This window comes from Egretta garzetta, unplaced genomic scaffold (genome assembly GCF_000687185.1).
Source record: "Egretta garzetta isolate BGI_Z169 unplaced genomic scaffold, ASM68718v1 scaffold313, whole genome shotgun sequence".
NCBI classification, from domain to species: Eukaryota; Metazoa; Chordata; class Aves; order Pelecaniformes; family Ardeidae; genus Egretta; species Egretta garzetta.
The window spans coordinates 2,479,540-2,501,871 of NW_009259063.1; the positions used below are offsets into that span (position 1 = coordinate 2,479,540).

The 22,332-nt window shown below is 40.3% G+C and overlaps 1 protein-coding gene across 1 annotated transcript in view; it reads left to right on the forward strand.

Moving 5' to 3' along the window:
- The window catches only part of STT3B (STT3 oligosaccharyltransferase complex catalytic subunit B), a 30,665-nt gene extending 12,614 nt beyond the window's left edge, over positions 1 to 18,051 (forward strand). Inside the window, exons 6-15 of the mRNA XM_009635151.2 lie at positions 1,004 to 1,150; positions 3,983 to 4,031; positions 5,633 to 5,787; positions 7,554 to 7,765; positions 8,619 to 8,806; positions 9,269 to 9,440; positions 11,762 to 11,935; positions 12,976 to 13,089; positions 14,106 to 14,318; positions 16,359 to 18,051. Of these exons, the coding sequence (XP_009633446.1) occupies positions 1,004 to 1,150; positions 3,983 to 4,031; positions 5,633 to 5,787; positions 7,554 to 7,765; positions 8,619 to 8,806; positions 9,269 to 9,440; positions 11,762 to 11,935; positions 12,976 to 13,089; positions 14,106 to 14,318; positions 16,359 to 16,439 (1,505 nt within the window). The 3' untranslated portion in view covers positions 16,440 to 18,051. The remainder of the gene's footprint in view (positions 1 to 1,003; positions 1,151 to 3,982; positions 4,032 to 5,632; positions 5,788 to 7,553; positions 7,766 to 8,618; positions 8,807 to 9,268; positions 9,441 to 11,761; positions 11,936 to 12,975; positions 13,090 to 14,105; positions 14,319 to 16,358) is intronic.
- Positions 18,052 to 22,332: the final 4,281 nt, after the last annotated feature.

Below are 22,332 nucleotides of genomic sequence, written 5' to 3' on the forward strand. Positions count from 1 at the left end.
ATATTCCTCTGGGTTTTTATTATGTGTCAGAAGTCACTTATCAAAATGTACTTGGGACAGCAATTGTAATATCATTAAAATTTACCAGAAAAATGCTTTAAAAAATGGAGATTTTTTTCATCAATCTGAATATAATGGAAAGAGTAAAGATTTTTCAACCCACATTTTGCATCTGAAGAATGTTACATTTATTTAGTGAACAGAGTTTGTGTCTCTCTCTAGGAGTTCAGAACTAGTGAATTTCAACATTGTGCACCTCAATTTCATTGTTAAATTGAAGAACCACCACACACTTGAGTTCTTCTTTCTTCCTCTGCCAGCTACCAGTGAATTTTCACTTTTGAATGGACTAATCATTGGATTGATCTGATTATATGCATTGAAATGAGTAACAACAGAAAAATCGTGTCCAAGTTCTGGTTTAACGTTAAACTCTGAATGGCCTTCTTGAGGGTGTGGGGTGCTTACCCAGTGAATTCTGACATTTCAGCACTGGCTTTATACAATTCAGTTCTCTGTATCGCCTAACGCTTGGGTTTTGGTGTTGTGTTTTCTTTCATTAAATCCTCCTGTTGTGTTCAGTAGCTTAATTTCCATCTATTTCTATATTAGCCTTGTTTGTCTGTTGCCTGGGGTCTGTGTCTTAATTTTTCACCAGGTCTAGGTATGTTAACCTGTGGTTTTGTTATAATCAATAGAATCTAGTTTTCCCAATTTAATTTGGGAGCAAAGAGGTGGTGGGTATCGGAGCTCTAGATATAATAAGCAAAGAATGTTTTGTAGAGTATTTTCTCTCATTGCAAGTTTCTGTCATTGCAAGAAAGTATCATTCCTTTCAAGTATTAAAGGCTGTTTGTCAGAAAGTGATTTTATACTAGTTTTTCGATGTACGGGTGTACCTTACATTTATTTTTCTAATGCAAATATAGCCAAAGTATGCCAATTACTTTAACAGCTGTTACTGCTTTTGAGCATTTAAACAAAAACTTTCCTCTTTCTTTAGGTGTTTTTGCGCTGCTGCAGGCATATGCGTTTTTGCAGTATCTGAGAGACAGATTAACAAAGCAAGAATTTCAGACATTGTTCTTCTTGGGTGTCTCACTAGCTGCTGGTATTGTATTCCTGAGTGTCATCTATTTGACATACACAGGTAAATAAACGTGAAAGTAGTTACCTTCTGAGCAGGTAAACCAGATGATCAGCATTTGGTTTAGTCTAAAGTTGGTGTGGCAATGCCACAGCAAACCAGTGCCCATGCTACTCTATGTTTCTGTGTTTTGGAATTCACTGTGCTTTCTGGGCTGCAGAAAAAAACTTTGTAGCATCATTCCAGTATTCTGGGTTTATCCACAATCCACATAATGATGTGAGAGGATGAGGAACGTAACTATAGCCAAAACATATTATGAAGATACGTATAGCTAATCTATTCTGAATAGAATTGATAGGTCAAGGTCAGATCGCTTACTTTCTGAAATACATGAATCAGATTTCCGTATGACTGGAATTAATCTGTAAGTTCTGTTTTACTTCTGTGGTTCAGCCTTCAGTCTTCAAGGCAGTTCTACCCAATATCACAAAAACAAGCTTGTCTTTGCTTGGTTGCCATTCCCAGATGCCTCACTGCCATCTTCTGATCCAGTGATATGTTCCTTGGTGATCTAACACCATACTTTCTTCCCCCTGATGAAGAAAAAGCAATCTTATTTTCCTAGCTAAATGCATGTTACCCATGCAAAAATTGACTTCTGCTTGGTTTCAATTGCATCATCATTGTATTATACCTCAAAATCAGTTCTGTTTTGTCAGAGTTTTATTTTGGGGAAAAAAAAAAAAACACTTTCCTGAGACATAACTTGTTATTTTAACTGTCTTCTTCCTTTTACTTCTTTTAGCAATGTTTCTGGTGTAATTTTTTTTGTTTCAGTTGTTTAACACTTCAGCCTGTTTAATAACTTTTTTTGTTAATTATGATACCGTTATTCCAAAAGAATACTTAGCATCTATATTGTTATTTTAACTGTCTTCTTCCTTTTACTTCTTTTAGCAATGTTTCTGGTGTAATTTTTTTTGTTTCAGTTGTTTAACACTTCAGCCTGTTTAATAACTTTTTTTGGTTAATTATGATACTGTTATTCCAAAAGAATACTTAGCATCTATATTTGTTTGAAAGTCTTCTACATCGATGGTTTATCATTTGCTTTTCAGTACATATGAGCAGGTCCTACTAATGCTTAGCAAAAATTTTCAGACTGGCATATCAAAACAAAATTCAGCCTCTAATCTCAGTGTGCAGCAAAATATGTCTTCTGTTGCAGGTTTTAGGAAGTGTTGATTTCAACTTCTGTAATTCACTGACCGGTATCGCTGCCTCACCAGATGGAGCAAACCTCATTCTCTCAGCTTCTGGCATGCTGTGCGATCTGGGCTCCTGACCATCTCACAGAACTCTGATCCCTCTCTATTTTCTTAATAGTCCTCTTGCAGAAGGGAGCCCACATCTGGACCCCGTATCCCAGGTGCAGCACCTGGAAGAAGGGGTTTGAGGTTCTAGATTGAAGTCCTGCCTGCCATAAGGCACGTCAGCCACTCTTTTCAGTTTAGCGCAGTTCACTGTTTTGGCCTCTGGGATATCTTTTACTTTTTACTAGCCACCAGCTGGACCCCGATCCACTGAGTACTACTTTGAACTTATCAGGACAGCCAGTTTTCAACCCATCAAATGGTCTGTTTGTCCAGCCCATTCTTCTTCAGCTTATAAATGAGAAACAAGGAAAATGCTTCAAAAAAAGCACTTAATAATGTATTTCAGGAGGCTGTGCTCCATGATCTTTTCAGGGACTCAGGTTACTGGCCTGTGATTTCCTGCATATTCCTTCTTGCCTTTCCTAGAGGTGTAGCAGTTGCCATTTTCCAGGCACGGGGGGCCTCCCTTATCACCCTGGTGAAGATGGTGGGTAGCTCTCATATTGGCCAACTCTTTCAGCACCCTCAGGTGAATGCCATCTGATCTCATGTTTTGAGTGCATCTAAAGAAGACCATAACGGGTAGTTCCTCATCTGCTGGCAGCTCCTCCTTCTTGTGCGTGCAGTGGTTTGGGAGCAAGCTTTGCATCTGAAGACTGAAGGGAAAAATATGTCTTGTCATAGAATATTAACCACAATATTCAAATGTCTAAACTAGATATTAAACAAAAACCTTCAGTCAGATTATCCTGATTTTAAATATCAGATAGAGAGAAGACTTATTGTGTCATGCATTAATAAATAAAAGGATTTAACTTTCTCTTATTTCAGCTTGTCTGTCTTCAAGAGGGAGCTGAAACAGTTGCGAGGAAAGTGGAAGTAAAATTTAAGAAGAATTTTACTAATAACTAATTAATATTTGTTATCTTTCATCTGATAATGATACCGTTTCTTTTCATCTTATGTTATACCAGTATCTAAAGGCTTTATTAAAAAAATAATATGTAAAGCTTATCAGCATGTCTGGTAGCAGCTTTTGTATTCCATTTACATCCATCAGTAGAGAAACAATAGGAAACCAGTGTTTCATTGAGTATTAGTATTTTGGCTATAGATTGTTCCCAGTTTCCTGCTCAGGCATTTCAGAAAAAATAAATACTTCCTTATCAATTATGTTTTCTTATACTTCTTTACAGAGCATAGGTTGCTGTCTCTCGATCTTTGAGAAATATTTTGTTCATTATTACCTTGCTTTTGACTTTTGGGGGTGGGGTGGGGGTGGGGTGTCCTGATACTCCATGAGTACAATGGGATCCTGTAAGAGTGTGTTCTTCTAAAACTAGCTTCACGGTTGATAGATTTTCCAGCCTGCCTGATGCAGTAGGTCTGGTTCACATATATTACAAGTTTTAATGACATTTCTTTGGTTTTTTGCTATTAATTTGAGGCAGTAGAAAAATTATTGCATTTAAATACCTGGGCAGCAAAAGAGGTTTTTTCCCCTTCTATTTTTCAGGTTATATTGCTCCTTGGAGCGGCAGGTTTTATTCACTGTGGGACACTGGGTAAGTAAGGATAAAGGATATAAGGATTTAGATATCAATAGCATTCTACTGAAAACTAATAATCTTTTGCTCTCCTCATCCGCAAATCCATTTACTATTTCAGTCAGGGAGAATATAGCGGGCTTCAATCAGTTATCTAAAGAGAGCATTTATAGTAACTGTTTCATGATCTTTGCAATCATTTCACTAATTTGTCTATTAAATTTCTTGCTTCTTTGGAAGTCTTTGAATATGTAATGGTATGTTTTTCTATATGAAATTGTAGTGCTTCTCAGCGTAAAATAACCAAAAGCTGTACCAACACTTGAGGACACATTTAAAAATTACTAAGAGCCGTAAACTTACACTATTTTCATTGTGCAACATTTCATGAAATCACAAAGATGTTGCACATATGATCTTGCATGTTGCCTGTTAATTATGTTTATACATCTGTTTTGTGTATACAGATGTCTACTCTGAACAATTCTGGTTTACTCATGTGTGTTTTCGCGGTTAAAAAGACCGTGCTAGTTAATCTTTTGGTTCAGTTAGTCTTTAAAAATCCAATGTTGGATTCTTCAGCCAGCTAGGAGAAGAAGAATAAAGCTGAAGATAGTTTTTCTCAGATAAATGTATTTAAGATGAAATTCAATTGGTAGATTTTTTTAAGATCAAAAGCAGGGATAGGAGAACTTCAAACTTTTGCAGTTCAGGTTTTTTTCAGGCTCCAAAGTCCAGCTCATACAGGATCCTGTACCAACTCTGTAATAAATCTAGTAGAATAGATGTCAGTAAAGAAGCCTCAGATCTATTTGAAGAACATATAGATATTGTTCTTTGACTGTAAATGAAGTGGTCTCTATATATATACAAAGCAGTAAACTTTTGAGGGCTTGTCTACATTAGAAAATCATATTGTGTTAAAACACACAATGCAGTTTTGAATGAGAATGAGATCTCAGTGAAGAAAAGGACATATGTTTGATACCTCACTATTCGGTCATGTAGCACCCCAGATTAGGTCTGTATAGAACAGATTAGGTCTGTTAAATGTAGGACACAGTTTTGTCCTTGTCTGCACTGAGTGTTTGACATGTTGTTTAGTTGAGATGTATTTCCAAGTGTAGACAAAGCCTGATATTCTCAGCATCTAAAAGAATGTGGGACCACCAGTAACTGGTCTGGTATTTAATACTGTAGCTTCCTGTACTAAGAAAAGGAAGGTATTCTGTGTAGAGGAGAGTTTTTGAAATACAGTGTTAAAAATCTAGGAGATGGTTATCTCTTCAAAATGTAATGATGGGGCTTCCATAGCTGTGTGTTTTCATTTAGGTGAATTTGGCTTCATATTTAACCATAATAAAACTTCCGTAATTTTTCATTCTTTTAATTAGTATGGAAATAATCCTTTATATTGGTGTTTTAAATAACTATACACCCAATACTTCCTAAATACAGTAAGACCTGGGGACTTTTTTGGTATAAAAGTTTCATCAGATTTCTGCTGAATAGAGCACTTGCCACTTTAATTTGAAATGAATTTCAGAATTCCTAATGTTTACAAGTTTTAATAATTTTATCTTTTCAAAATAATTTGAACTGAATTTTTTTTAAAAAAGGTATGCGAAAATTCACATCCCGATCATTGCCTCTGTGTCTGAGCATCAGCCTACAACATGGGTTTCCTTCTTTTTTGATCTGCATATTCTCGTGTGTACTTTCCCAGCAGGGCTGTGGTTCTGTATCAAAAACATCAATGACGAAAGAGTCTTTGGTAAGAGAAAATATTTTAAAATTGTTTTGAAAAATCTTGTCTTCAACTTGATTCCATTTTGGTTTTGTTTGCTCAGAGCTAGTGTATGGCTTGTTCTAAAAAAGGATTAAAAGTGATGTGTTTAAAGCTGATGATTACAAGTTGCCTGCACCCAGCAATATTTAAAAACATTTATAAAAATGCAGGGATTGGTGAGATGGTGATGGCGTGTCGTCCCAAGAGGCAGGATCGGAATATTTGTCAGTATGGTTCTGTTCTGCAGCTGGAGTTGCATGCTCTTCCACATGCTGATCTTGCAAACCGTGCGTTGGGGTACAGTTCCATGGTACGGTTCAGCCAGATGAGCAGCTTGGTGCAAAGGGAAGGGCCCTTCCCCACGCAGGCTGCAAGGCAACCAACCCATCCCTGGGCGGCTGGCACTCATCCCATCACAGACGATGATTCAAAATGCCTTTTCTTCCAGATTTTCTGCTATTTTAGTGAACAGAATCACTTGCTATGGAACAAGTGCTAGATAAGACACGAGCCTAACTGGAGGTGTGAGGTCTTCCTATGTCTGTGACAACACATTGTTTATTTGTACCAAACTGCACTGTGAAAGCAGACTTTAAAGATTATGAATGAGGCTTGTAAGGATGTAATTTGAAATTGTAGCCCATATGGAGGAGTAGATCACTCAGGTCTTGGGCTTTTACTGGGACAGGAGGCTCCACACCAATATAGCTGCCTCCTAGGATTACCTAAGAGGTGTGTGGGCAAGTGGGAACATCTAGTGTGTTAAATCCAATGACTCTGGGGTATTCTGTGCCCTGTGGCGTACATTCAGTCCTTGTCAAGACCAGTGCTGGGCAACTCGCTTTCAGCCTCCTACTGCTGCATCATCCATTTAAGTCAGCATAGAGAGACCTATGAGCGAGAATGGAGAGCCATACTGCTTCGCTAAAAAGTAGAAAATATTTATGTAATGTAATCTGATAAATTGGTGTCCCTTCATGATTTCCATGGCAGATATTTCACAAGTGTATTTTTGAACTGTAGCAGACCAGGAATAACCACTATTACTTGAACAATCAATGTTCCTAACCAGGGTATACAGGTTTGCTTGGGTTTTTTCCTTATAAGAAAAGTGTTCTGAATGTTCCTTACTATCCTGAAAATATTGTTTTGTTGGGGGGGGAAGGAGGGAGCGGGAGCGGGAGCAGAGATAATATTGTTCAAGAAAACTGGCTTCAGAGTAGGGCTCGCAGTATCATTTTATTTGTCTGTACGGAATTACAATGTAGACAAGCCCCCAATTTGTCCACAGATATCTCTAACTTAAATTAAAATTTGATATTTACGTGAAATACTAACACTTCCTTTTGCTTTTTCAGTTTCAATAACTTGTTTGGTCTAGGGCTGTTTGGCCTTTTTAATCAAATGAAACTACCTATTATTCCGGTAGTATTTTTTGGTGTGTGATACTAAATTTCACTAATAATGTATCTCCTGACACATTATTAATGAATATGAAAATGGGTTTGTGTTATTCTTAACAGTTGTCAAGATGAACTTCAGGAAGGGTTTGAGGCTTAAAAGGGATAAACGTTAATTGAACTCTATCTCTATAAATTAAAAAGCAATGAAATGCAAGATGCATACTCAAGTCTTTATACACACAGATGCTCAACCCAATTCCAGAAGCAGTTTTATGGAAGAGCATGTACGTGTGCAGTCAGAGCGAGTGTTATTTTCTAAATGTCATCAGTAGATTTGTTTCTTTGCAGTTGCTCTGTATGCAATCAGCGCTGTTTACTTTGCTGGTGTGATGGTTCGTCTGATGCTCACTTTGACTCCCGTGGTCTGTATGCTGTCTGCAATTGCTTTCTCCAATGTCTTTGAGCGTTATTTGGGTGATGATATGAAGAGGGAAAATCCACCAATAGAGGACAGCAGTGATGAGGATGACAAAAGGAACCCTGGCAACCTGTATGATAAGGTGAGGGAAGGGAGCAAAAGTTAGAAGTCAGAAGACAGCTTATTGTTACTTTTTTTTTTTTTTCTTTTGGTCAGAATATTTTAAATACCACTAGAGGTCTGAATCACTAGCAATTAAATTTAGAACGAGTACTGATGTTGTCCAATACGATGTAACTGATGTCCCCCCCCAAAAAAATCCGTGCCGGTGTAGAAGCGATTCCTTCTAGCTTGATCAGTAGTGAGCCTTTAACCTAAAGGAAGTGTACAGTGTTGACCCAGCTTTCTATAGAAGTGATGGCAGAGAGTTGCTCTCTCTCCTTAACTACTTCTAGCAGTCCTGTGTCACTGAATGTCTCCATGTTTCCCTCTTGTATTTCCTCTAAGACACGGTGAAATTAAAGAATAATATATTTTATAGAAAAGTATTTCTATACATAAACTTGCATATTCTCTTATTCCTGAAGAATTAGGTACTAGGTTTTTAATCTCTTAGACTTTGTTGTACTGACCCTGACGATGCATGAGCCGTAGGTTTCTCCCTTTTCCTAACAGCAAATATCTGTGCTTTTCTCTTTTCCATCCTGCCTAAAAAAGAGGTTGATGATCATCCCCTATAAAAGGGCATCATCATACTGAGCCAAACCAAGGAAGTCGTGCATTGACCCTCACATAGTAGTTTTTTTCTTCTGAAGGAGGCTTTCAAGGAGAATCATCCATTCTTGTGCATGCTTAGTTAATTTATGCTACAACTTGGTCTAGCTTTATAGTATCTTGTAGCATTTATGGGGGGCGAATGCGGTGAAGAAAAGGCATCGGTTCCATTGTCAAGGGTGATAAAAGTTGCCATAACAGATGTATTTGCGTTTATTTAGGCAGGCAAGGTGAGGAAACATGTATCTGAACAGGAAAAAACAGAAGAAGGACTAGGTCCTAATATCAAAAACATTGTTACTATGCTGATGCTGATGTTGTTGATGATGTTTGCTGTCCACTGTACCTGGGTAACAAGCAATGCATACTCCAGCCCCAGCGTTGTCCTTGCTTCCTATAACCACGATGGGTAAGTAAGGTCTGCAAGTCTGAAAAGAATTACAGGGCAAAAGCCTTTCTACTTCCTTTGCATTAGCAATTTGCTGTACCTTCTTGTAATCACTTCCAGTTATATGAAGGCAGAATCGCCACCTGGATAAAAAATTCTTTGTACTATTTTCAAAAAGATACAACACTTTATGAAATCCTTCATGTAAATACATAAAAATAATTCTATCCAGTTTTTCAGTCAATTGGGAAAATTTGTTTATGAGTACATATTCGACTGGAAATGCGTTTAGTCACATCTTCAAAAGCTTCTGGCCATTCAGCTGTTGGTGGGTTCAGACTTCTGACTGCTGGTGACCGAATCCCTCAAAGGGAGTTGACCGCATTAAGAAAAGCCTTATCTGTGAGCCCAGATTTATCATGGTGCAGTTAATCTGTTCCTAGCATTTGTACCAACGTGAATAAAATGAACGCTGTCTTCCAGCACTCGGAATATCCTGGATGACTTCAGAGAAGCCTACTACTGGTTGAGACAAAACACAGATGAGCACGCCAGAGTGATGTCGTGGTGGGACTATGGTTATCAGATCGCAGGGATGGCTAACCGGACAACCTTGGTTGATAACAATACTTGGAACAACAGCCACATAGCCCTGGTAAGCGTGGTGGTTTTCCGTGGAGTAGGAACACCAAAATGTTTACATTGCAGTCCAGTATGAAACTGTAAATGTCCGTTGATTGATAGTGTGATAGATACTGAGGAAATTTCCATAGGGTGGGAAACACAGAGGTGGAAGGAACATATTTTTTGCATTTATTAGAACTCAAGTGTGAGGAGTTTTGAGGCTAGAAGGGATCAATTTTGCTTTTGGAGTTTGTTTTATTTACTTGGAGTTTCCAAAACTTCACCTCTACCTCAGTTTCTTTTCTTTTCTTTGGTGGGAGGACCGCCAAACATCTAATGTAACTGTCCAAATAGGGATCGTTTCAGTTGAGGAGTGTCTTTGCTGACTGGATTTTGAATGGCACTGTGAAAACTGCCCACGTGATACAACAGATTTTCAGGCATCTTGGAAATTAGAGAAAGTTTATGAATAGCAATGGAAGTGTTGCAGATTTGGTGCAACTCTCAAATTTGCAGTTAGACAAAACATCTGTACATTTAATTTTTTTCCCTTCTGAAGAGTAAGTTTAAGCTTTGTGCATGTGCTTAAAAGCAGGGTATTAGCCTTGCCTGGGGTTACAGGGGCACCAGCTCGGGCAACTTAAAACTTTTTTCAGAAACAAAAGAATGCTCTATATTGTAGCTGGGTTGCAGTCATACTAGGTGCTGTGTAATGACTCGTCATTACTCAGTGATGACATCAGTGGACGTTTCTTCCCCAAAAATCTATGGTCATGCTACATGGGCAGAATGGGGGAAGGGCCTGAGCAGTAGGATAGTTAGGGTAGTTTCTTGTCTTGTGTCAGTATCTAGTGCAGCAGTTGGACCAGATCTGCAGACAAGCAGCGTTCAAAAGCATACGAAGTCCCAAAAAAATGTGTATTGGGGAAGGGGGGGGATCACTTGTACGTGCTTTTGACAGGGGCAGGGAACTCACATCAACCAAAAGCAGGCTTGGGAAATTGTGCCGTTGGTGCTAATATCAGTCAACAAGCCCTCCCATGTACTAAGGCACTTTTCTCTTATTTTGGTTGCTGACCCGACAGCATTGGTGTGTTTTAGATGGCCATTCAGCTCTGATAGCTCTGTGTGCCTCCCTCTTCTACAAGAGGTAGACGTGCAGATCCTGTATGTAAACCAGCAGATCCCTGCAGGACAAGGTGCATCAGGTGAATAGGGAGACCCTGGAAGTCTGCTGTACTGCGTAAGCACAGTACCCACACACACGGCAGCAATTAGCAATGATGGCTTTTTAATACAGAATTCTCTCCAGTATGGCTGCTGGCGCTGTCAGGTTCCATTTCGGAATGAATGCTCCATAAAGGGGGACCCGAGCAATAAACGTGCGTTGCGGCGAATACCTGAGCTTGTGCGCTAAATGAGGCGTGCCCCAGAGACACGTGCCAGCTGACTTCCTCCTGCACAGGGATGGAAATCTGCCAAATAACTTGACATTGATTAGGATCGTGGCCAAGCAGCTGAGGTTCTCAGTCTTTTTGACAGATTGTGGCCTAAGCTTAGCATTTTCTAATTATGTTCTTAACTGGATGTTACCAATTTGGATGAAATATTATTTATATTGTAGTTATTCCCTTTTTACTACACCAATACTTTATTATGCTTTAAGTGCACGACCTCCAACAGCAAACAGAACTCCTGAACTGAATGCCAGTTACTGACTGACGTGAATTTTCCAAGTGTGGGAAGTGACCAGTATGGAGGAGGTTCTTGGATACAGCTTCAAAAAGTTTTTCAAGGCCAAAACTATGTCCTGCTTTTAACTCAAGGATGTCTCTATTCTGACACTTTCTCTGCATAAACTTACCTTGAATTCAGCACTGAGGGTACCTGCCTGCTGCTGAGCGCAATGCAGCATGGCTGCTTCATTAGCGAAGGACAAGCTCGAGGAAAAAAAGCCACCAGAAATTACTAACATTTCAAATAATTTATTCACTTTGGGCTGTGTCTGAAGCTTTGAAAATAATTTGGAATTGGGTATTTTCTGCAACACTACGTTTTTGGCAGTACGGCCATGACTTGAAAAATCTGTGAAAGTGCCACAATAGGGAAACCCTTATTGCTACATTTTATACTCAAACCCACTCATTTCAACGGGCAGCACCGCTCTTACAGAGGAGAAAATATTTCAGTATATGTTGGGCTTTTGAGTTTCTGAATAGATACAATGGCTTTTCCTTACCTGGAATGAAAACGGGGGCTGCGATCGGCAAGTATGTGTGTTTGGGCTTTGATCTGTGGATCTGTTCCATAGGCACCTCTGCAAATGTTTAAGATATTTTTGCTGCGATACAGGTGGGAAAGGCAATGTCATCAAATGAGTCGGCAGCGTACGAGATCATGAGAAGCCTGGATGTGGATTATGTTTTGATTATTTTTGGTGGTGTGATTGGCTACTCGGGTGACGACATCAATAAGTTCTTGTGGATGGTGAGAATAGCAGAGGGGGAACATCCCAAAGATATCCGGGTAAGTGGAAACGTACAGAGGAAAGCTGAAGCGTTCTTGGCTGAATACTGTATTTCTGTATAATCATCTCTATGGTGTTGGCTTTGGGTTTTTTTTTAACTTTTATGTTGTTGCTTTTCTGGTAGCGCTCATTACAGTGGAGGGAGATCTCTTCCACTTATTGCACTTTTATTTGAAAAATGTGTTATGGGTTGTTTTCCTAGAACAGTAGGAGTGCAGAGGCCTGTAGCCCAGTTTCTTTCAATATTTATGGTTTTGAAAGGTCAGTAACCTCAAAAGCTTTTCACTTTCTTTGCATGATACTAAAAGTACAGGGTATCTTTTGTCATTCTTTGAGCACTATGCACCATCATACTTTTAAAAAAAGAAGTGTTCAGACTGTCTAAATGGTTGGCATTACAAATTTCTGCAAACTCTGTAACAGTAGGAGACAAGTGTTAATATTGACTTATGTAGAGTTTAAGTTAATCAAACATCTTGGAGATTGCAGAAGTCTGTAGTAATATTTGCTTAAGCCTAACAAAAACTTCCAGGTATTGAGCACAGGCTTAAGGGAGCAGCCTGCGTGCATAGTTTCATCTGTGTCCTGGAGATGAAAATGGCAGAAGTTTTTTATTTAAACACTGTGCACACATAAAGTTTATGGCAACACTGCAGACCTCATATATTAACAATAGAGTGCTTTTCACCTTTCTGAAGAATAATTTTGATAGATGCCCAACTAACTTGTACATTTTGAGATCAGTTTTCCGCTAGCTGCTGACTGTGAAGTGACAAAACTTGTACCAGCACAATAATACAGATTTAGGAAGATTGGCCCGTTGGGGTCTGGGTTACAAACAGGTAGTTTGTAACTTTAATGAGCACCATCATTTTCTGTTTTAAGATTAGCTTAAATCAGCTTTTAAACTGTAAAAGTCAGCTTAGATTCTTTATGAAGGTTTGTTTTTTTTTTTTTTTTGTGGAGAAGGGAATGAGAAATGACCTTAAACAGGGGTTTAGTTTATATTGACTCTCTGTATCTTCTTCTGTTTTTAAAGGAAAGTGATTACTTTACCCCTCAGGGAGAATTCCGGGTAGACAAGGCAGGTTCTCCAACGTTGCTGAACTGCCTCATGTATAAAATGTCCTATTACAGATTTGGAGAGATGCAGGTTAGTGCTACAACTTCTACTGAATCTTAATTGAAATGTGAGAAAACAAATGTTATTTTGATGTATTTTCCATCTTTTAGATTGAGTGTTGCTTGTAGTAGCAGCATCGGAGGTAAGAGTCAGCTGTACAAATTAAAACACATCCAGGCATGCTCTAGAGTATATAACCTTTAGAAAAAAGCACTTCTGCTGCTAACCTACGCTTGTACTTGGCTTTTTGCTGTCCTTCACATTGCCCCAGACGAGCATCTTAATTCCATTATGCGTTGTCCTTGCTAAAGCATTAACTATTACCTTGTGCAGAGCTTTAGGTTTGTTTTTTTAATAGTGCCACAGCAGTGGAGCTGTTAATTGGCTACCTCATATCTGTCAGAAACGACCAGAAACATCAGTGTATTAAACAACACGGCACTTAGGTGATAAGGGCGTAATTCTCAGAGAGGGGTCACTCCCCCTTGGGATCATCGGCCTTGTTTGCTCCCCCCACCCCGTTCTTCCCCCTGCCACCAAGGGCCCTTCTTTCCGATGCGTCAGCACAAGAATCCTTTATTCAGCTAAAATGGATGCCGGTGGATCTTCTTTGTAACGCGGAGGGGTCAAATTTAACTGATAAACAACACGACCTATGTATGGAAACCCATGACAGTGCAAATCATTGCACTGCCGAAGAGGGAGTACAAGGGAGCAGCTGTGCTAAACGCCGCTGCAGGCTGCCGCACCTCAGACTTCCACTTCCGTAGTTTCCCCTCTGAGTGCAGACGTGGTGTTTCTGTTGAGACACAAAGTGCCGTCTCCTGCGACACCTGTAGGAGCGAGAACGAATTTGTCTCTTTCTCAGTTTTAAAAAGGAACTGAGAGGGTTTTTTTCTGTGTAGCAAGAACCAGCGCGAGGGAAGTGCTGTCCTTTGACTTAGACCAGTTGAAAGCGTTGCCTTGTGGTAGGAAATAACCACGGTTTGCGGTGATGGGTGCCTTGGGTTCTGCCTCAAACTAACATGCAACTTTACTTTTTATAGCTGGATTTTCGGACACCCCCAGGATTCGATCGTACGCGCAATGCTGAGATAGGCAACAAAGACATTAAATTTAAGCATCTGGAGGAAGCCTTCACCTCAGAGCACTGGCTTGTTAGAATATACAAGGTGAAACAACTAGACAACAGAGAGACATTGGATCATAAACCCAGAGTAACCAACATTGTACCGAAACAGAAGTATTTGTCAAAGAAGGTGGGTTCCCAGTGAAGTAGCTGAAAGGGGTCAGGAGCTGGCAGTTTGTTTTTAACGGTGAATCACATAGCTGGTGAATGATGTATTTCCACTAGCCAGAATGTTACGGATACTGTTCATGTTAGTGTCCAATATCAGACCTGCCTGCTGGTAATAATTGTTAATTTACTGTCTGCTTAACTTAAAAGCATGTGAAGACACAAGGCTAGATTTTTTTTAGGCAGAATGCTAACTGGAAATAGAGTGTGTCACTGGCTGTTACAACTCTTAAGTCTTCATGTAACTGGAAGTATAATCTCCAAAGTACCTCCATTCATGTTTCAGTAACTATGGCTCACTAAGTAAATAATGTGGAAGTTGCTTTCTGACTTTGTTTGAAAGTAGTGATGCCTAGAAGTTTAAAAATGGCAATTTTGTATGAAATAAATTAAATATGAAACTTTTGTTGACGGAACTTTAGTGTCTGTCTGCTTACTGTTTGAAGTCATCTTCATGGTTAGCTGTGGTGTGCTACGTCAGCCTATTAAGAAAGATCTGTTACCAGGGGAGCTGGGGACAATCTTAGCAGCCCCCTCCTTCACAACACATGTTTCCTAACTGTTCAAATCTATGTTGCAAAAGGAATTCCAGAACCCTGTCAGAAACAAATGTGTAACGAACTTAAGTTAGTACAGGCTGTAAAGTTACGCTGCGTCGTGGAAATACAAGTAAAGAATGTTAGAGGGTAGAGGGTACAGATGCTTATTTTTGTGATTTGATGGAAGTTCATAAAACTTTGGGAGTTGTCACTGAAGAAAGACTTATCCAAAAAGGAAATTATAAGCTTCACCGTGCCTGTCGTACACTTAGAGTGTAACTTTTGATCTTAAGTGACAAGCAAGGCTGTATTTATTAATGATAGATGTATTGACCCCGCTTAAGCTGTGGATGTGTCGGTTCTCTGCCTAGAGACAGGATGAAAGTTGATGCAGATCCTTATCCATCACCTGCTCTTGCAGTACAGACAGGCTCTACTTCCCATAAAGAAATTGGAGAACCAGCAGAGAGCACGGGGCAAGTGCCTAAATGAGGATTTCTTAAATGCATTCTGAGGGCTCCTTCGTAGCCACAGGTTTTCAGCAGTTGCTTCCTTACTGGAAATTCAGTCCATCTCCTGTCACTCTTCCACCTCAGGAATGGCATTGCTCAAGCTCAGATATAACGTGTCCGAGTATTACATATTAGTTTGTGTCTATCTCACTTCAGAGTAATATCATTATTCTTGTTGTTCTTGTTATTAAAAAGAGAGGATTTATATTTAACTGATGTAATAGAGCCTGCTGGTAAATGCAGGGAAGTGCAGCAACCGTGGGAGCTGCTACTGTCTAATTTGTTGTGGCAGGCACGTTGAGTGTACAGATCTGCCCGCCACCAACTAACTGTATTTATACAACTTTGAAGTTAATATTACCTGAGGCCAACGTTAGTGCTTCCCCCTATTACTACCTTAAAAAAAAAAAAAATCTAAAATATGCTGATAAAAAGACACACGTGCAGAAAGCGCTAACTAGCCAACAGACCAATAGCAGAGGACTAAAGACTAAAATGTGATCATCCAGTTTTTGTCCGACTTCTGAAAAACGCTGCTTTGAGCAAATATTCCTATCTATCATCTTGCTAACTCCTCAGAGATTCAAACAGGGCAAAAGATGCAAGAAGGTATTTCCAAACAAAACCAACACTCCACACTTCTGCTCCTTGGGCATATTAGAGCTTTGTCATGTTGGTTAATGCTTAATTCTGCCTCCACACAAGCTTTGAAAACGATTCTACAGATCTGGTAGACGGGGCTTGCAGAAGTAAGTCTTGTACAAAAGCAAATGTTGGGCACAAATTAACACCCCCAACTTTAAAAATAATACCTGGATAGTACCTAGTTGAGGGTTGATCATTTAAGCTCTTTAAAATCAGTCTACAGATCAGGCATTGAAATGCACATCATTAAACCGTGGTCAAGACTAAATCGTTAACTAATACGTTTTATTCTGTTTTTCTTTTTAGACCTCCAAAAGGAAGCGTGGCTACATTAAGAATAAACTAATTTTAAAGAAAGGCAAGAGACCCAACAGGAAGACAGTTTAAATACACTGTTCTGATTGCTAATACGAAGCAGTTGTCCTTGAGATAACCAGTCTTTGCCTTTAGCTCAAGTCATGTTTCACAGCAACATGAGGGTACAGAACCATCATTGGTCCAGATTATTGTACAAAATTTTCAGGCAATGTCTGATTAAAAATATTGGCTTATTGAGAACAGCTGTTTTAGATTTGTAATGTGAAGCACGACAGAGCTGCTATCCAAGTCTAGCAGCATTTTTTTTTTTTTTTTTTTTATTGGTACATATTATCCTTCAAATCTGTTGAGAATTTGGACTGACCGCACCAAAGAAAGAACCCTGTAATTTGGTCCTTGGCACATGCATACTTGTCAATCTTTTTTTGGAAAACACCGTTCAGCTGAATAGCAGCAACGTGTAAACTGGAATGGTGAAATCTATAAATGACTTGTTTTCAACAATTTAGGAGGAAGCGGAGCTCTCCAAAATTAAACTTTCAAAATAAGTTACTCCCGTGATTATTTTTCAGTGGTTTCTTTTCAATGTCCTTTCACTCTTGCTGCAGGCTGGGTTTGATCGGGGGTGTAAGGCGCAAAGCTGCACGTTTTCACATGAGATGGCAGGGGAGATTAATTGGGTGCTAGTTTTGATTGGGCAAGCTGCTTTTGTTCACTGGGGGATTGCCGCGTTGCTGCCTTACACCGTCGTTTCACAAGGTAGACAAGGCAAACCTCGCACACCGTAGATACAAGGGCTAAATTTGTATCCTCCTGAAAAAGCTGAAACGACAGTAATGAATGCTATAGTAACGTGCCGCTGAGCACCACGTCGTGGCTGGTGCTTCAGAACAGAAATTAAACTATTTTAGGTAAATGTTTACATTGGTAAAACAAGTATAGCCTGTTTAATGGGGAAGGGAAAAAAAAAAAAAAAAAAAAGGTTGACAGGTATACAACCCCCCCCTTTCTGTGGCTGTTGGAGGTAGAGGATTTGCAAACCTCTCCCCCCGCCCCTCACTGCCTTTCTTGTGAGGGTAGAAGTTTTTCTGGAAATCTGTTTCTCTGCATTTTTATTTAGAGTGCTTAAATCAAGCGAAGAAATTCCTGCTATAGTGCTATTTGCTTTGTCTGTCTTTTATACGGTTGGTTTTTGGTTTTGTTTTGGTTTTTGGTTTTTTTTAAGTGGTGAAAACTGTCAGATTAAATGCACTAAAATACAAATGGAGACTGAACATGTTCACTTTCCAGCTATAGGAAAACTTTATACAGACTTGAAAATCTTCTTTAATTAAAATGAAAGGGTTTTGCAGTTTGTTTTCCTGCCACAGGTTGTAACTTTTTATAGAAACAAAATTTGCATCAATAATTTGATGTAAAATGCAGAATAGTATGTACCTGTCATGAAGAAAATGTAAATTTACAGTGTTCTGTGAGAATGTTACTGCTGACTTCTTTCCCAAGGTGTAGAATATTTTTTTGATTTACGAACTCATTTTTGACTCCGATGGTTTACACAGACCAATACTGCAGCTGCAACATTTTCACAAAGGTAATTAATTCTGGATTTCTGGGCCCCTGTCGTTTGGAGATTTCATTTATTTTGTTGCTTTCAAGCTCAATGCAGACCAGTTGTTGACTGTAGGGGAAAATAAAGTTAATTCAAGTTTTGTGTTAAGGGTGTTGTGTCAGTTTTGTTGTGGTTTACTTGGTAACGTGTGGCTTATAGTCCTAGAGTCAGTCACTCAAGCTCCGTAAGGTAAGGCTGCTGACCTCAGGAAGTTGCTGTAAGGGAGCCACAGCGGCTACTTCACATCCTTCCAGCTTAAATCTATTAAGCTGAAGGCAGGGCCTCTGCTGTGATGAAATTAAGGTGGCTGCAATGTTTTCAGAGAGCAGCAGCCATCCTTTCCACACGCACGCATTGCAGTGAATCCTTCAAGCAGCTGGAGAAGCTCAAGCTGTTACAGTTGCTTACCCGCAAGCAGAAGGGGTGATTATGTATTGCGTCATCTGTAGGATCTTGCTTCTTCCAAGCCAGCCTGCATCCGGCCCCCTCACCGCTGCCGAGAAACAAGCGCTCCAACAGCTGGGAGAACACCCGAAGGGCAGCAGAAGCGATGCTGCTGCTGGTGCTCAGGCTGGGGTCTGGCAGTAAGCCGGCTGTGTTTTAAAAAAAGGAAATAAAAGGCTGCCCTCCCAGCCTCAGGTACCTTCACAGCTCTGCCCGATTGTTTGCCATCTTAGCTGACAGTGCTCTCTTTAGCAGAGCAGAACTAAGTGAATCTGTCAGCTTGTGTAGCATTTTTAAAGCTATGCAGAAGGAAAATAAGCAAACCACAGGCACCTTAGCCAGCCTGGGCCTACAGTTGCCTACCACTTACCTGAGCTTTCTTAAGTTTAACTTGACATCAAAGCTTCTGCCAATGTGCTGCATTCAAATGGAATGTAAAGTTGGAATCGGGAAGGTAGCCACTGAGAAAAAGTTACAAAGAAAGAAAGATGACCGGGCAGGCATCTCATCTCCTTCCTTGGTTCCTCAGGAGCCCGCATGGTGTGCTGCATTCAAATGGAATGTAAAGTTGGAGTCGGGAAGGCAGCCACTGAGAAAAAGTTACAAAGAAAGACGACCGGGCAGGCATCGCATCTCCTTCCTTGGTTCCTCAGGAGCCCGCATGCCACGTCGGTTACCTGGTTCTCCACCTGCATCCCAGCATTACGCAGCTAACCTAACTTCCACCTCGTCTCTCAGAGACCTGAACCACACCAGGACCAGGAAAGAATACTAGCGTCTTGCATCATGCTCAAACGTTTATTTCCTTAGCTATGGCCATCCTTCTGTTGTTCCACTCGCTCAGAGTTTGAAGCGTAGCTGCCACAAAACAGCAAAATCTGAAGAAAAAAAAACAACAAACCGCTTAAGCCAGGCTCTGCTCTTCAGTTGCTAAGGAACTGAAACTGGAAGTGCCTTAGAAGCCACTATCGCGCTTAATCATCGCTGCCGAGAGTAGTGAGGGCAGACAGTACCATTGGTAATCCCAGAAGAAATATTTTGGCTTACGGAAGTAATTCGGTAACAGAGGGGGAGAAAAGTCATTAGTTGTTAGATACCGTGATAGATTTACTCTTGGAAAAACCAGTTAAATGCTTTGACTCTGCCCGCTGTACACATCAATCCCACTATGAACAAAATCTGGAAATAAGTCACACTTGGCTATGACTAAAACTCAATAATATCTTTAAACCAAACGTATGAACGGCTCCAAGATGCGGCCGTGAAGCAGCGCAAGGAACACGACTGGGGTAGCCTTTCCTGTCCCATTTACAGCCAGCATTGTTTTCTGTTTGGCATAAAACCAGTGTTCTGGCACGAGAGCTTCCAAGGCCGTGCATGAATGTTTAAAATAAATAAACCAGAACTACGCTGTCTAACACTTGAAGAATGTTGACCAGGATCCACGAAGCCTCTAAGCACGCTTCTCCTCCCTATGCAAGCGTCCCAATGCTGCAATAATTTGAGAGTTGTATCTTGAGAGGTACCTAATCAAGAATCTCCGTTAATGACAAAGACTAAATGAAACGTGATTTTCAGAAACAAGGGAACACGGCAACTGATTTCCTTTTTATTTGTCAAAATAAGGCACGTGTTCCCCCGCCTTCCCTAAAGCTGTGGCGCTGCCCGGCCCTGTCTGCCCTGTGCAATGCCATCCCATTTCAACAGAACCTCGCCTCTGCCGTGTCTGGTGCTATGAATGGAGCGGGAAAAAAACCCCCAGCACACCAGGACTCGGCTGACACTCACTCCTGTCGGCACCGTGCTGACAGCTCACAGGCGCCCCCAGTGTTGCACAGCGCTCCGGGACATCTGAGTAACTGGTACCAGTTAACTAATGCTTCAGTGGAAAGAGAAAGGGCATCCCACTACTAAATGAAACCAATCTTTTATTCATGAGCATTGTCATTTTAAATTCACAGATTATGAAAGGAAGGCAAATCAGAAGAGACTGCCAGAGCATCTTTTAAATGATAAAGGTAGAAATCTTCTTTCTGAACATTTCTAATTTAAGAAAGAAAGAGGTTGCATAGGCTTTCTACAGGTGTGCACAAAAAAACTGAAGTACATGGAAGTTTTTACATTACAATTCAGAGTGTACATCGGCTACTTGAAAATATTTACTTGCGAGGCCAAGACAGCTATCGGAACAACCTACAGAATAAGGCTTATGAATATTTACTTTTCAGTCCCGTGGAATATACCGAACATGTAACTACCAGAAAAATAAAATGACACTTGTGAATCTTGTTCTGGAATCTCTCGCTGATGGGATCTTTTCAGAAAGGACGAGTTTTATGTCTGCCTCTCCCGAGTCACTTTGGAAAAGAAACAGCGGTAATGGCATCAGGGGATTCTTCACAGCATCGGAACAAAACAAAACACCGATCAGAGCACAAGTGGAATGTTCTCGGCATGCAGGAACAACCAACCATGCAGACAGAAAAAAATCTTCAATAAATTACAAGCATAAAATTATTCAAATTTCTCCTTAAAAGAGTGGCTACAGCATCTCTGTAGCCTTGACAGTCACACCATCAAAGCTGAAAGAGGTCTACTCTTCCAGGAGCGCAGGCCCACGTGCCCGGCAGAGAGAGGTTCCCAATGGCTATTTTTAGGGAGTGTGTGGCTTGTTCTTTGGTGCGTGAAAGTCAAAGTTCTGGGAGGGTGTCCCACGTGTTTCATTCTGCGTTTTTGATTGTGATGACACCGCAAACAGCATGAATACGACTAGTGACTTATCAGACTGACCTCTTGGGCAGGACTGGATCTGCTAGAGAGTTAATTCTTGCAGGTGATAAAGTACACATTTTCCTGACGATACTTGGTAGTAGTTCGGTGGTTACTATGACAGCATCATTTTGGTTTTGTTAACACAAAAACATCAGCTATTCCTAAAAATAACGTTTTTTTCATTTAAAAAAAAAAAAAAAGTGTCAGTTACAAAACCAAGCTCATACAGTCCACATTTGTTTTAAAAAATAGGATTTAAATCATTTAGAACAGGAGTCTTTCTGACATGCAAAAAAAGTACATACAAGCAGACAAAATGCATTTAGGAGGGAAAGGAGCCACACCTTCATGAAATAGGGATCTGAGGTTCAAATGGAAAGATCTATCAGATATTGTGTCCAAATGAACACCCGACGGCATGTTTCCTTCTGTACAAACTTCTGTTCAGCCTTTTGAGTTGCTCAGGAGATTTTAAAATCTACCAAAAAAAAAAAATATTACAAAATGCAGGAAGCACAAGAGCAGAGAGATATAAGCAGTGCTTTGACCTAAATATATGTGTAATATCTATAAAGTGTAAGCTATTGTATTAAGAAAGCAGACAAAAGGCACGAAATTAATCAGTACTACAGAAAGGTAGGCATCCATGCTACTGTATGTTAAAAATGTAGCGGTTTCTTTATGGGGCACTGAAAACAGCAGCACTGAGCCAAAGTCAGCACATCTTACGTGTGCCTTTTGTTGTTGCTTCTCTCCAAAGATCTTCACTTTCAACAAATACGAACTGAAAAGCAATGAAGCTTTAATGCACCTTTAAAATCCACTTTCTTAGTGTCACAGCGGTCACCTTACAAAGCAAAGTCAAGCTACAGGATCGACTTGGGGCAAAACCAGAAGAAACCAAGACGCAGGGCTGCTTGGAGCTGTAATGCGGAATGAAGGGCTCTGAGCAGAGGAGCTCTGCCGCGTGCCCCAGAGCAGCAGCGTACAGAACCCCCCTCTCTCTCGGCTGGTGGGGAAGGCGCACGCCCGGCCCAGCAGGACAGGACTCCTACGCAGCCTCACTCGCCTCTGCACGTCCCGGCCTTTGAGCGTCGACGCAGCGCTGGTTTAACTTAAGAGGCTGTGAACCGGGGC